Source organism: Scyliorhinus torazame, chromosome 14 (genome assembly GCF_047496885.1).
Source record: "Scyliorhinus torazame isolate Kashiwa2021f chromosome 14, sScyTor2.1, whole genome shotgun sequence".
Taxonomy (NCBI): domain Eukaryota; kingdom Metazoa; phylum Chordata; class Chondrichthyes; order Carcharhiniformes; family Scyliorhinidae; genus Scyliorhinus; species Scyliorhinus torazame.
The window spans coordinates 122,711,162-122,727,009 of NC_092720.1; the positions used below are offsets into that span (position 1 = coordinate 122,711,162).

At 50.7% G+C, this 15,848-nt stretch overlaps 1 protein-coding gene across 1 annotated transcript in view; it reads left to right on the forward strand.

The window, feature by feature from the left end:
* Positions 1-8,609, forward strand: part of LOC140389353 (NACHT, LRR and PYD domains-containing protein 3-like) — a 58,020-nt gene extending 49,411 nt beyond the window's left edge. Inside the window, exons 10-12 of the mRNA XM_072473519.1 lie at positions 4,088-4,258; positions 6,958-7,132; positions 8,246-8,609. Coding sequence (XP_072329620.1) covers positions 4,088-4,258; positions 6,958-7,120 — 334 coding nt within the window. The 3' untranslated portion in view covers positions 7,121-7,132; positions 8,246-8,609. The remainder of the gene's footprint in view (positions 1-4,087; positions 4,259-6,957; positions 7,133-8,245) is intronic.
* The last annotated feature ends 7,239 nt before the right edge of the window (positions 8,610-15,848 follow it).

The window sequence follows — 15,848 nt, forward strand, 5'->3', positions numbered from 1 at the left end:
TCACCCCCTCAGCCTCCCGGATGATCCGGAGTTCATCCAGCTTCAGCTCCAGTTCCCTAACACGGTCTTTGAGGAGCTGGAGTTGGGTGCACTTCCCGCAGGTATAGTCAGCGGGGACACCGGTGGTATCCCTCACCACCCACATCCTACAGGAGGAGCATGCAACTGGCCTAGCCTCCATCCCCTCTTACCTTACAGAATATAGCTGCCCTGTAGACCAACTGGACCTCCTCCCTCCGTCTCTGCTCCCAGTCAGCTGCACTCTCTGTAAACTCCTGGCTCCCTTCTCGCTCTTTGCGGAAATGTAGGAAACAAAATGAAAGGAGCGCCTTACTCCCTCCTCACCTAACTCCCTCAGTCACCAAACTCTCACTATAGCTCTCAAATGCACCAAATTCAGCACTCAGTGCAAACAAAGTCTGCACTGTAGGGGATCACTTTTATACTGTGAATCTAGCCTCTGAAAACTGGCCTAATCCAATTAATTAATTAACAAGCTCCAGCTGCAAGTACCTACAAGTAGAACCTTTGTTTAAAGCTGATTGAAAATTCACCTTCTTCTAAACCAAACAGCAACTTTTAAGTTAATTAACTAAATAAAAGAAAGACTAGACTTTAGATAAAAATTAAGCCTTATACTCCCTCAGTCACCAAACTCTCACTATAGCTCTCAAATGCACCAAATTCAGCACTCAGTGCAAACAAAGTCTGCACTGTAGGGGATCACTTATATACTGTGAATCTAGCCTCTGAAAACTGGCCTAATCCAATTAATTAATTAACAAGCTCCAGCTGCAAGTACCTACAAGTAGAACCTTTGTTTAAAGCTGATTGAAAATTCACCTTCTTCTAAACCAAACAGCAACTTTTAGGTTAATTAACTAAATAAAAGAAAGACTAGACTTTAGATAAAAATGAAGCCTTATACACCCTCAGTCACCAAACTCTCACTATAGCACTCAAATGCACCAAATTCAGCACTCAGTGCAAACTTCTGCACTCTTTCGAGTTTAACAATATCCTTCCTATAATAGGGTGACCAGAACTGAACACAGTATTCCATGTGTGGTCTTATTAATGTCTTGTACAACTTCAACTTCAAGGGCAGCACGGTAGGATTGTGGATAGCACAATTGCTTCACAGCTCCAGGGTCCCAGGTTCGATTTCGGCTTGGGTCACTGCCTGTGCGGAGTCTGCACATCCTCCCCGTGTGTGCGTGGGTTTCCTCCGGGTGCTCCGGTTTCCTCCCACAGTCCAAAGATGTCCAGGTTAGGTGGATTGGCCATGATAAATTGCCCTTAGTGTCCAAAATTGCCCTTAGTGTTGGGTGGAGTTACTGGGTTATGGGGCTAGGGTGGAGGTGTTGACCTTGGGTAGGGTGCTCTTTCCAAGAGCCGGTGCAGACTCGATGGGCCGAATGGCCTCCTTCTGCACTGTAAATTCTATGATAATCTATGAAACAAGACGTCCCAACTCTTGTATTCAATATTCTGACCAATACAACTGAGCATCCTGAATGACTTCTTCACCACCCTATCCACCTGCGACTCCATCTTCAAGTAGCTATGAACCTGTACCCCTAAATCTCTTTGTTCTGTAACTCTCCCCAACTCCCTACCATTAACTGAGTAGGTCCTGCCCTGATTTGATCTACCAAAATGCATCATCTCACATTTATCCAAATTAAACTCCATCTGCCATTCATCGGCCTACTGACCCAATTGGTCAAGATCCTGATGCAATCTTAGTTAATCTTCTTCACTATCCACTATGCACCAATCTTGGTGTCATCTGCAAACTTACTAACCATGCCTCCTACATTCTCATATAAATCATTAATATATACAACAAATAACAGTGGACCCAGCACCAATCCCTGAGGCACACTGCTGATCACAGGCCTCCAGTTTGAAAAACAACCCTCCACAACCACCCTTTGGCTTTGGTCGCCAAGCCAATTTTGTATCCAATTGGCGACCTCACCCTGGATTCCGTGAGATTTAACCTTTTGCAACAAACTACCATGCGGTACCTTGTCAAAGGCCTTGCTAAAGTCCATGTAGACAACGTCGAATGCACTGCCTTCATCTACCTTCTTGGTTACCCCTTCAAAAAATCAAATTGGTGAGACATGACTTTCCCCTTACAAAGCCATGCTGATTTTCCCTAATTAGCCCTTGCATGTCTAAATGCCTGTAGATCCTGTCCCTCAGAATACTTTCTAACAATTTACCCACTACAGAAGTAAGGCTAACCGGTCTGTAGTTCCCAGTATCCTGAGACTGTGACTCCTTGTTCTAGACATGCCCCCCCCATTCTTCTAAACTCCAGTGATACAAGCCCAGTTGACCCAATTCCTCCTCATATGACAATTCTGCCAACACACCGAAAACGTATTTATGCAAAATGGGCATCATATGGCTGTCATACGACTCTGTTTCCGAGATTTGAAGAGAAATGGGCAGAATATGTATGGCATATACCAGCCCCATTTCTCCTAGCCTTTCCAAAACTGTTAAGGTTTGTGTGCTTTTTCTTTTAAAAATCTTTGTGGAATCAGGGTGAGAACTCTGTATGCTTGCTAATAACATTGATGTGTCTCCAGTACAACTCTTCCACTCCCAGTGAAGGATATCTATTGCACTTCGGAATGTTGTTGTCAAATGCTAAATGAGCCCAAAGCACAACATTACATGTACTGTCAAAATATACAGTGTCCAGTAAAATAAATGCATTTCACCATCAGCGAATGTCCCCTTGTCGGCTGCACTCTCACTTTTGAGTCTAGAAGCTGTGGAATAAGTGAGTAATCTCAGCTAACACTTCAGCATAGAACTGAGAGAATGCAACATTGTCGAATGTGTTGCTTTTCAAGGTCGGGGGTCTGCATGTTTGTTCCAGTAAAGGATCTCATTTTACAATTTGAAGAATGGTAGGAAGCTCTCTCAGTGCCCTGGCTATTCATCCTTTAAGCGACACCATGTAAAACTCACTCACTAGTTATTCATTTTAAATATATGAGTTGTGCAAATTGGCGGCTGTTTGTTTGTTTGTGGCTGAGAATTTTCATGGTGCTGTTCCCACTCCAATGCCCTTGCTTCACTGGAAATGGAATGGCAGCTCCGCACAGGAGGAAACTTTTCAGCAGTGGCAAGGGTGCAGCTCCACGGGAATTCCTGGGGCTGAATTCCCCGCAGTCGGGATGCTCTGTTTTGCCGGCAGCCCGGGGGTGTCCCGACGGTATGGGGCTGCCCCACAATGGGAAACTCCATTGACCAGCCGGCGCAACGGCGCATCCCGACGACATGCTGAACCAGAAATCTGGTGCGGTGGGACAGAGAAACCCGACTCTGGCCTATGGGATTAAGAGTCACAGTACTTATCTGAGGAAATGTGTTCTTGCTATGGAGGGAGCGCAGCGAAGGTTTACCAAACTGATTCCTGGGATGGCGGGACTGTCATATGAGGAGAGACTAAGGCGGTTAGCATTATATTCATTGGAGTTAAGAAGATTGAGAGGGGATCTCATAGAAACTTATAAAATTCCGAAAGGATTAGACAGGGTAGATTCAGAAAGAATGTTCCTGATGGTGGGGGAGTCCATAACTAGGGGCCATAGTTTGAGGATAAGGGGTAAACCTGGTAGAACTGAGGTGAGGAGAAATTTCTTCACCCAGAGAGTGGTGAACCTGTGGAATTCACCACCACAAAAAGTAGTTGAGACCAAAACATTGTGTAATTTCAAGAAGGAATTAGATATAGTTCTTGCGGCTAAAGGGACCAAGGAATATAGGGGGGAGGCAGGATCAGGGTATTGAACTTGATGATCAGCCATGATCATGATGAATGGTGGAGTAGGTTCGAAGGGCTGAATGGCCTCCTCTTCTATGTTTACTTCAAAAATATTATATTGGTTCCGAAGGGCTTGAGATATCCTGCAGACATATTAAGTTGCTACAAAAATACAAATGTTTTCACTCTGATATGATATTAACTAGCTGGTTCACGACAATAAAGTTACAGTATTATGGACTTGCTAGGATGTGCAGGGTTAATAAACAAATGTTGTTCCTGTGTTTCCTACAGGCTGTATCGCAACAACCTGACAAGTGCCTGTTGCCCAGACCTTGCGGACGCCCTCATTGCCAGATCCACACTGACTGAGCTCAACCTGAGCAGCAACAACCTGCAAGATTCAGGAGTGAAGTTACTTTGTGTGGCCCTGAAGAATCCAGACTGTCGGATACAGGCTTTAAAGTAAGGCTGGTGTCAATGCTGGCTTCTCTCCGTCTGACCAATCAATGCAAGAATACGATTCTTAATCCCCACTCCCCCCGGTGACCGTTGTAGTGATATGCATCACTGTACGTACACATGGGGTTAATGTAAATACACTACAACTAAATAACCACTAGATGGAGCACCAGAGATGTCATGATATGCAGACACGCAACCAATGGGTCATTAGAACAGGACACAACCAATGGGTAATCAGGACACCCAGAGGTGTCATTACCACAAGGGGGCACTACACCCTCATATAAAAAGGACAAGGCACACAGGCTCTGCCTCTTCCACCGTCAGAGACCGAGAGAGTAGGACAGGGTTGATTACAGCAACATCACACCCTAGCAAGTGGTCAAGAGCAAGCATGTATAGTTAGCGGAATAGACTGAGTTACTAGAGAGGCAGATTAGCAGAGTGTCGAACTCATTTACAGAGCATCGTTAATAGCTCAATAAATACGTTAAACTTATCTCTGAGTCTGGAGCATAATTCAGCAGAGCTTACATCAAGTAGCAGCTTACAGTAACATAACACAACAACCGTCAGATCTAAAGAAACGTGGAGGGTCAGGGTGGGGAGAGGGAGGAAACAGCAAGTTAATGAACGCCTGAAAAGCTAAGGACTACCTTGTTATTCTCACAGGTACCCATTGGATCCTCAGCGCTGGATGCCTTTCTTGTACAAGAGTCTGCAGCCAGTGACTATTGTAGTGATTGGCCTCTGATGCCTGAAGTAGCAGCTTCATTTCTGCCTGACTTTAGAGCCCTATCAGGGGCTGGACTTCTGTCCGCTGGGACTGGGCTACAGGCCTCAACTCACAAATGCAGGCACAGTGAATTTTACATACAATCTGCCTGACTAGCACAAATAATATCAGAGACCTTGTTGGGTTCAGATATTCTCAGCTACAGAGCAGGTTAAGTACAGAGTAAAGTGCCCTCTACACTGTACCATTGATAGGTCTGTACTTTGGTTAATATATCTTATGTGTCACCGCACTTATATATTACTCAACAGATCTTGAAATTGAGCTTCATGTGTGAAGTAAATTGGGCGGGATTCTCCCAACGGGCGGCTAAGTGCTGACGCCGTCGTAAAAACGGGAGTGTTTTACTCTGGCGCGGCAGCCGTACCGGGACCCCATTCTGTGCCCCACAGTGGAATAGCATGGCGCTGGAGTGTCCCACGCCGCTCCAGCTGCCGATCCCGGCCTCAACCCGGCGCCGCGGAGTCCGTGTATGCGCAGTTGGGCCAGCATCAACTAGCGCATGCGCAGTGGCCTTCTTCCCCGCGCCGGCCCGACGCCAAATGGCACAGGGCTACAGGGGCCGGCGCGGAGGAATGGAGGTTGGGGGGCAGAGAGGCCGGCCCTCCGATCGGTGGGCCCCGATCGCGGGCCAGGCCACTATGGAGGGCCCCCCCACCCCGGGGTTGGACCCCCCTTCCCCCCCCCCCCCCCCAGGTCGCCCCCGGCCCCTTCAACGCCGAGGTCCCGCCGGCTCAGAGGATATTAGAATGGCGGCGGTGGGACTCGGCTTTTTGTCGACAGCCCCTCGGCCCTTCCGGGCTGGAGAATCGGCGCGCCGGCCCGGGGCGGAGAGTCGTCACATACCCCGATCGGCACCACGCCGACCACGCTGGCCCCAATGGCGCTGAATCTCCGCTCTGCGGAGAATCGCATCCCGGCTTCGGGGCGGCATGGCGCGATTCGGCGATTCTCCGACCCGGCGGGGTGTCGGAGAATTCCGCCCATAGTCTTTTATTCAGTTAGTTTCAGATGTCTCTTGATCAGGTCAGTTTGCTTGCAAATACGGAGTGTTTTAAAGTTTGTTTTGTCCAAGCAAATACAGAGTACTGAGTTGAATTCAATACAAATTACAGCTCTTGATATTTTCTTCAAATTGAATACACGATACAGAAAAGTTGAAAATAAACAAAATGGCAGTTCAAAGCGAATGTGCAGAAAGTAGCTTCAGAAATGAAGGAAGATGATTCCGGAATGAATTGTTATCACCAATGTCTTTCCCCTCTCTGGCTGTGATTGGGTTAAAGTAATTACAGTTAATTCAATTCGATTGAGATGTCTGTCCATCAAATTTTAATATGGGGTGATTGAAATACGTCTTTCTCGTGAAGCCTTATCCGTTGTCATGAAAACTGTTTCTGGGAATATAGCCCAGAAACTTAAATTAACAAAATGTGCCCTTGCTCTGCCTGGCCTCATTATCTTGATGTTCCTCATAGGGGATACAGCAGTTTTCACTGCCATGCTTGAAATGTGGGTTTTTAACAAACCATTTTAAGAAGCCATTTTAAATCTTGGATCACTTATTCCTTTAAATTTGTTATATACTAAAAAGGTAGATTCTATCAACCACCAAAGGCACCCTGATCAGGTATAGCAAGGGGTTAGATAAAGAATAAAGGTGCGTCAACTTCCCTACTAACAATGCAGCTTAACCAACTCAGTAAGGCTCTTCAAACTTCATAATTCCAGTCATTTTTGCTGTCACTTTGTGTTCAGCAATTGCAGTAGTATTTGGATATGAATAGTATTTCTGGATTGGATTTGGAGTTTCAAGAATAATTGGATTTGTACAGGTTGTGATGTGGACTAGTATCTTTACTGGATGCTGCTATCAAAGTATGTTTCTGCTTGTTTCCCTCAGCTTGAAGGACACTAGTCTGACTGCTGCTTGCAGTGAGAATATTCTGTCTGTTCTGCGCGTGACATGTCGACTCAGAGAGTTGAACCTGAGCACAAACAATTTGGGGGGAGCAATCAAAGTGAAGCGCCTTGCACAACAAGCCAACTGCGAACTCCACCTATAGAGCACAAAACAGGTAATCATTTCACTTGCTATTTCATTTGATATTCTTACAATTTTGCTGCTTGCTCAACACCCTGTGGCCGGCTCTAGACAATCATGGGTCTGAGACACTCACCACTTCATCTTCTGCTCTGAGCAGCAAGGCTTAAAACACCACCCCATATCCTACACTGGACTCCAGGGTCTGTAAACACTCACTGTTCCACCCACAGTCTCCTCCTATTGTAGGTTAATGTGAAACACAGCCTGTTAAGGAGAGGAATGGGAAATGGGGCACGGCGTGTATGAGGAGTAATGGTGTGCAGTGTGTTATTATTTTGTAACAGCATGTGTGATGGAAAATAAGGGAGGTATTTATTTCTGTGCGACAGGTTACTTCTTAGCCATGCTTTGAGATTGTTTTCTGAGCTGCCTCCCAGCAGGTTTGTATCAGTGCCCATATAGAATCATAGAATCAGAAGGTTCACAGCATGAAAACAGGCCCTTCGGCCCAACTTGTCCATGCCACCCAGTTTTTACCACTAAGCTAGTCCCAATTGCCCGCATTTGGCCCATTACCCTCCATACCCAGCTTTCCCATATAACTGTCTAAATTCTTTTTGAAAGACAAAATTGTACCCACCTCTACTACTGCCTCTGGCAGCTCGTTACATTCACCACCCTCTGTGTGAAAGAATTGCTGCCCCTCTGGACCATTTTGTGTCTCTCCCCTCTCACCTTAATCCTATGCCCTCTGGTTTTAGACTTCCCTACCTTTGGGAAAAGATTTTGACTATCTACCTGTAGATTCAGTGCTGTGTGCCCCTTTCACTTGTTTTCTGATGTCAAGTTAACCATGTCTCCAAATACCTTTCAATCTCTCCCTGGAATAGGACAGACCATTTCTGTAACACTCTGGGACAACTACCAGGGCAAGTTTACATATCTGACTGGAGGTTCAGGGTTAGGTGGGCCAGCAATGGTCAACAGTGAGGGGTTGTGGTCCAACATGGCTTCTAGGTGTTTTGTGGTACCATACATTACAATGATGGCTACATTCCAAAAAGTATTTCATTGGCTGTAAATCACTTTGAGATTGCCTGAGACTGTAAAACATGTTATATAAATGCAGTTCCTTCTTCCTTAGTTTCGTTCTCATGAACTGGTTTCTGCACATCAACTCTGTATCCACTAGAGGACAGAAGAACATTGCAACAAATGAGTGGTGCCATGACTACATACCATATCTAACAACTTACACTATGAAAGGAGATGTATACTGCGTATTTGAATGTATACCCTGAATAGGAATGATAACTGTCAATTTGAAAATACATTGTACATATGGGCCAGGATTCCCCGTTGCAGGTCCGCCTCATTACCGGTACCAACGAGAATGGAGAATTTGGCGCTCAGCTACATTTCCATTTAGTGCAGCGGTGTGAAGGAACCAAGAATCCAGCCATGGTTTACGTTACAAATAGAACCTTAGATTCTCCATTGAAAAATATGATGTGCACAATAATTTATACTGTGTATATAAATTTATGTCATGCATGTGAATCTGAATTGTATACAGGAATTTACACTGTACAAGAACTTATATTTTGTCTAACAATTATACTATGTATACTAATTTGTAGTATGAGATATTTGATTGATCCTGAAATAGATTATTTGCTTTTTTTGGACTAAGTTTCCAGTACTATACATTTAGTTTCTTTGCCCTTTGATGCTCGTTTCTTGCATGGCTGTCCACAGGTTACCATGTAGCCCTGACACCGCAAGACAATATTGTCTATTTGCAATCCACTGAACATATAGCTCCAAATGTTATAACAGTATGATCATGCACAATCATAGAATTTACAGTGCAGAAGGAGGCCATTCGGCCCATTGAGTCTGCACCGGCCCTTGGAAAGACCACCACTTAAGCCCAAACCTCCACCCCATCCCCGTAACCCTTAAACCCCACATAATCTTTTGGACACCGAGGGACAACTTTAGCGTGGCCAATCCACCTAACTTGCACATCCTTGGACTGTGGGAGGAAACCAGAGCTCCCGGAGGAAACCCACGCAGACATGGGGAGAAAGTGCAAACTCCACACAGACGTCCGAGGCCGGAATTGAACCCGGGACCCTGGAGCTGTGAGGCAGTAGTGCTAACTACTGTGCCATCATGCCGCCCACAATATCCCAGACAAAATGAATTAAAAATCTGTTTATTTCATAGTTACCTTTAAGTGGTAAGACATTAAAGGATGTTTGTATTTGAATTGATTGCCTGTTGATACCATTAGTCTTTTTCAATCGCTCTTAACAACTTCTTTGTCATCGGCTGTCCTTCGATTCAAGAATGACATCTACTCAGGGCTGTACATTTCTGCCTTGGGTCCTCATATGTTTGGCGGCGCAGTTTGATTGTCTCCCCAACTATTGCGGGACATTTTGGTGTGGGTGGCATTGCAAAGATTGCCTTTGGTACTGAGGCCTGCGATCATCATGATGGCTATTGGGCTTGTCCGGAGCAGAATAAGGAAGGATTATTCCTTCACGCTTGTTTTATGGACCAACTGTAAGGAAGTTGGATAGATTTGGAGGGGGGTCAGAAAAGTCAAGCAATCCTTCAGCTGAAGAATGGATTGAGGCTGTGCAGATGGTCATGGCATCCAAGTGCCTCACTGAGAGTAAGCAGGCAGCGCTTTTGATGGCGCATCTGGCCGGTACAGGAATACTGAAGAGAGGTGGTGATGTCCAAGAGAGTCTGCAACTGATCTTTGAAGTCTTGACAAGGGTGTTTGGTCATAGCAGTAGTCTGCAGTCATTTCAGCATAAACACTACAAGTATAAGCAGTCTGATGGAAAGGATATAATCTCAGTATCTCATGAGCTTGCGAACCTGTTTGACCACATCGTCATCCGAGAACCATCCTCCTTCAAATCAACAATGGAAACACAGCTGAGATTTATGGGTTTCTCTGAGATTCCCCTCACATTCTTCTAAACTCCAGTGAATGTAATCCTAACTGACTCAATCTCTCCTTATACGCCAGAAATCAGCCTGGTAAACTTACGCAGCACTCCCTCTCTGGCAAGAACATCCTTCCTCAGATAAGGAGACCAAAACAGCACACAATGGTTAGGTGGATTGGCCATGATAAATTGCCCTTAGTGTCCAAAACTGCCCTTAGTGTTGGGTGGGGTTACTGGGTTATGGGGATAGGGTGGAGGTGTTGACCTTGGTAGGGTGCTCTTTCCAAGAGCCGGTGCAGACCCGATGGGCCGAATGGCCTCCTTCTGCACTGTAAATTCTATGATCTATGACAATTGGCTGAACCTTACCATATTTTTTCAAAGTGACTGAAAATCGGCACGTAGCTCTCCAACTTCACAGACCAGGGGCGGGATTCTCCCCTACCTGGCGGGGCGAGCCACTCCGGCACCGAGGAGTGGCGTGAACCACTCCGGCATCGGCCCACCCAGAAGGTGCGGAATCCTCCGGCCGGCCGGCGTGGAAGGGCTTGGCGCCGTGCCAACCGTCGCCAAAGGGCCTCTGCCAGACGGCGCAAGTTGCGCATGCGAGGGAGCGCCAGCGTGTGCTGGCGTCATCCCAGCGCATGCACAGGGGGGTTCTTCTCTGTGCCAGCCATGGCGGAGGTTGACAGCAGCCGGCGTGGATGGAAAGAGTGCCCCCACGGCACAAGCCCACCCGCAGATCGGTGGGCCCCGATCGCGGGCCAGGCCACCGTAGGGGCACCCCTGGAGCCAGATCCCCCCACGCCCCCCCGAGGACTCTGCAGGCTGCCCGTAGAGCCAGGTCCCGCTGGTAAGGACCTGGTTTGATTTACACCGGCGGGACCGGCTGAAAATAGGCGGACGCTCGGCCCATCACGGGGCGGAGAATCGACGGGGGGGCCGCTGCAAGCGGCCGCCGACTGGCACGGCGCGATTCCCGCCCCCGCCAAAACCCAGGCGCCGGAGAATTCGGCAACCAGCATCAGGACGGGATTCACGCCGCACCCTGGCGATTCTCCGACCCAGTTTTCTCACCAGATCGTGAGCCTCTCTGAGTAAAAACAAATGAGTCGGCGGGGTTTGGCAGGGTAGGGCCTGATAGAACTGGCAAGGCCTGCTCCTCGACTCAGTTCACTTATTTCAACATACCCCGGAGAGGTGGCACTCCGATCAGCAATGAAATGGATCTCCCTATCCCCACCCCTCCCAACCCTGCTCAATCATTGGCCCCTCCGCCTACCCCCCCAACCCTGCTCAATCATTGGCCCACCCGTCCACGACAGTGGAAGCATTGCCGGCATTCTTCCACACTGTCACCCCCCCCCGTGCCTGCAAATCCCTCACTGTCCACTCCCCCGCCATGCTGCAATCCCTCACTGCCCACAACCCCAGATCCTGCAGATCCCTAACTGCCCGCTCCGCTCCCCCCACCACACATAACTAGAAACCTCCCCCATGGGCTCCCACGAGGCCTATCCCTGGCACTGCCCCTTGGCACTGTGCTAACCTGGAAGTGCCAATCTAGCAGTGCCAACCTGGCATTGCCAACCTGTGCCAGGGCAGTACTGCCCACGCATGCCCGTCTCTCCCTGATGGCTAGTCTTACCTGGTGCCTACGGAGGGATCCCCTTGACTGAATTTTGTTTTTCATAATTTGTTGTAAACCTCACCGACGGGAATAATCAGTGAGGGAGGAATCATGTGGCAGGGCAGGCTAATGATATAAAAATTTATTGAAATCCATTAAAATTAGGTTCTAAAATTGGGCGTGAACCTCATGACTTCCCCAGTGAGGGGTATGGAAAGTCGGGGAACGCACCCTCTGGAGAGAATCATGTTTCCCAATTCTCTCTGGATTTTCCACCTGCGTAGCTGTACTATCTGGCTGCGATTACGAGCTGAAAATTTTCCTCCAATATTCCCGGTGTGGTCTCACCAAGGTGTTATATATTTGCAGCAAGACATCCTGGCTCCTGTACTCAAATCCTCTTGTTATGAAGGTCAACTTATTATTTGCTTTCTTTACCGCCTGCTGTACCCATATGCTTACTTTCAGTGACTGGTGTACAATGCCACACAAATTTTGTTTCACATTCCTCGTTCTCAATCTACATTCAGATAATAATCTGCCTTCTTATTTTTGCGACCAAGGTAGATAACTTCACATTTATCCACATTATACCGCATCTGCCATGCATTGCTCACTCACTCAACTTATCCAATTCACACTGAAGCATTTCTGCATCCTCCTCACCCTCCCACCCAGCTTTTTGTCATCTGCAAATTTGAAGCTTTTATGTTTATTTCTATCATCCAAATGATTAATATATATTGTGAATAGCTGAGGGCCTGGCACTGAACCCTGCCATACCCCATTAGTCACCACGTGCCATTTGGAAAAAGACCTGGGGCGAAATTCTCCGTTATTGGCGCAAAGTCCGCTGATCGGCGCCAAATACGGCGCAAATCTGACCTTCATCACGCCGCCCAAACGTCGCAAAGTCTCCGGCCCGGAATGGGCTAGCAGCGACATGACGGGATCCGCGCTTGCTCACGTGCTTCACGGCGTGACGGCTCATAAGGACGCGCTGCTCCCCCCCACCCGACCGGAACACTCGACCGGAACACCCGACCGGATGGCCGCCCGCCGCTCAGTCCCGAGGTTCCAGTCACGGGATGTGGAGGCGCTCCTGGACGCAGTGGAGCAGAGGAGGGAGGCCCTGTATCCCAGTCACGGCCGCAGAGTTGCCCCGCGCCACAGCCGGCGTCTGTGGAGGGAGGTGGCAGAGGCCGTCACCACTGTGGCCCTGACACCACGGACAGGCACCCAGTGCCACAAGAAGGTGAACGACTTCGTCAGAGCAGCCAGGATGAGCCTCCCCCTGCCCTATATCCATATCCCCCATATCTCCCCTCCCCCATATCCCCCCTCCCCATATCCCCCCTCCCCCATATCCCCCCTCCCCATACCCCCATATCCCCCCTCCCCATATCCCCATATCCCCCCTCCCCATATCCCCCCTCCCCCATATCCCCCCTCCCCCATATCCCCCCTCCCCCATATCTCCCATATCCCCCCTCCCCATATCCCCCATATCCCCCCTCCCCCATATCCCCCATATCCCCCCTCCCCCATATCCCCCCCCCCCCATATCCCTCATATCCCCCCTCCCCCATATCCCCCATATCCCCCCTCCCCCATATCCCCCCTCCCCCATATCCCCTCTCCCCCATATCCGCCTTCCCCCATTTCCCCAAGTGAATCCAGCCCTAACCTTAACCTCTGCAATACACGCGCAACCGATGGCGTGCATTCATATACCTGCCTAACACTGTTGCCTTTTACCCCTGCCACACCCCCCCCCCCCCCCCACAGGAGAAACGTGCACACAACAATAGGGAGCATGTGAGGACTGGAGGAGGCCCTGCTGATGAGAGGCCACTGACCGAACACGAGGAAAGGGCCCTGGAACTGGCTGGCGGACCTGGGGACCGGGAGGTTGCTGATGCAGAGGTCGGGGGCGTACTAGCAAGTGAGCCACCGACAGCCCGTCCCCATATCCCCCCTCCCCTATATCCCCCTCCCCCATATCACCTGATCACTGCCTGCGTGTCTAACCATGCATGCTTCATTGTGTATCGCAGGAGCAAACGTCGAGGCACCCATCCCCGCAGATGCAGACCGCCCGCATGATGCCCCTCGGAGGCCACGGGAGACGGAGAGACCCGGACCCTCCGGCATGCGACGCCCACAGGGGCTGCTTTGGGGCAGCACGGTAGGATAGTGGATAGCACAATTGCTTCACAGCTCCAGGGTCCCAGGTTCGATTCCTGGCTTGGGTCACTGTCTGTGCGGAGTCTGCACGTCCTCCCCGTGTGTGCGTGGGTTTCCTTCAGGTGCTCCGGTTTCCTCCCACAGTCCAAAGATGTGCAGGTTAGGTGGATTGGCCATGTTAAATTGTCCTTAGTGTCCAAAATTGCCCTTAGTGTTGGGTGTGGTTACTGGGTTAAGGGCTTATGGGGATAGGGTGGAGGTGTGGGCTTCGGTAGGGTGCTCTTTCCAAGAGCCGGTGCAGACTCGATGGGCCGAATGGCCTCCTTCTGCACTGTAAATTCTATAAATCTATGCCCCTCGCACACCACGGAAGACGGAGAGGCCCGGACCCTCCGCATGCGATGCCCGCAGGATGCCCCTCGCACACCACGGGAGACGGAGAGACCCGGACCCTCCGCATGCGATGCCCGCAGGATGCCCCTCGCACACCACGGGAGACGGAGAGACCCGGACCCTCCGGCATGCGACGCCCGCAGGATGTCCCTGGAGACCACTGGAGACGGAGAGACCTGGAGCAACAGGGAGACGACGCCCCCGTCTCGTGCGGGTGCGACGACGCAGACGTGTGCCACCCAGCGACGAGAGGGGCAGCCACAGGCCCCCGTCACAGCCGAGCCAGGACACCACTCCCCAGGACACCACTACCCAGGACACCACTACCCAGGACACCACTACCCAGGACACCCCTACCCGGGACAGCACTACCCAGGAAAACGAAATACCAGACAGTGACACAGAGTGGATGGGTGGAGACGAACCCCCACCCCAAAGTGCCATGGACTCAGAGTGGGACGAAGAGCACGACACAACGCCACTGCTGTCACCAACACCCTCCACCATCGCAGAAACACTCACCTCGGTTGGGCACTTTAGTGATGAGGCGTCTGGTACACTCACTGGTGCGCACAACACAGCTGTCCCGGTACAGCAGGCGGAGGTAGGAGCAGCAGAGGGGCCGGGCGGTCGAAGGGCAGCCCAGCCCAAGCGAACATCTGCCGCCCAGATGGATCCCGGGTTCCTGGAGTTACCACACCCACCCATAGATCCGATGCAACCACCGAACCGGAGACGAGCGAAGAGGGCGACGGCCGGCTTGCGGCGGCTGCAGTCGCAGGTGGAGGAGTCCACCCGCGTCCAGGAGCTGGGAGTGGTGCCGGTCATACGTGCCACCCAGGCCGACACCGCACGGGTGGCGTCCGCGGTGGAGGCAATGGGTGCGACGGTGTCAGACATGGGGAACGGTTTGCGAGGCCTGGGGCTTTCCGTGCAGGCGGCGTCTGTGGCCCAGGCCATGGCTGCCCTCTCACAGGAGGCCATGAGCCAGTGCCAGCGCCAGATGGCAGAGGCGCTCAACGCCGTGGCCCAGTCTCAGCAGGCCATGGCCCAGTCTCTGCAGGCCGTCGCTGAGGGCATCGGCGCCATTGGCCATGTGCGAGCCGGCGTCGCACAGTCACAGACAGGGTTTGCCAATCCCCTGAGCTCCATGGCTGCAAACCTGCAGACCCCTGTCGATACCAGCACGGGCCTCCAGGACTGGCAGCGCCAGATGCCGGGGGGGCGTCGGATGGCCAGTCCGTTCGCATCCCCACCCATGTAGAGGCCTGGGGGCCATCGGGCACCCCGAGGGAGGAGGAGGTGCTGTGGTCCGTCCCGGGTCCCCCTGTAGGGTAGGGCCCGGAACACCGCGACACCTCGGACTCCCCCCCTTCCGTCCCAGGTGCATCGGGTGGGCAACGGGCAGGACAGTCTGGCAGCTTGCCATCCCAGTCGCCCGGGCCGCAGCCTGGCCCATCTAGGCCAGGACGCCCCAGGAAACGGCCGCCAAAGGGATCCTGTGTCAGAGGGCAGGAATCACAGGAGTCCACCTCCAGTTCTGCAGTACCGTCTGGGGAACCACG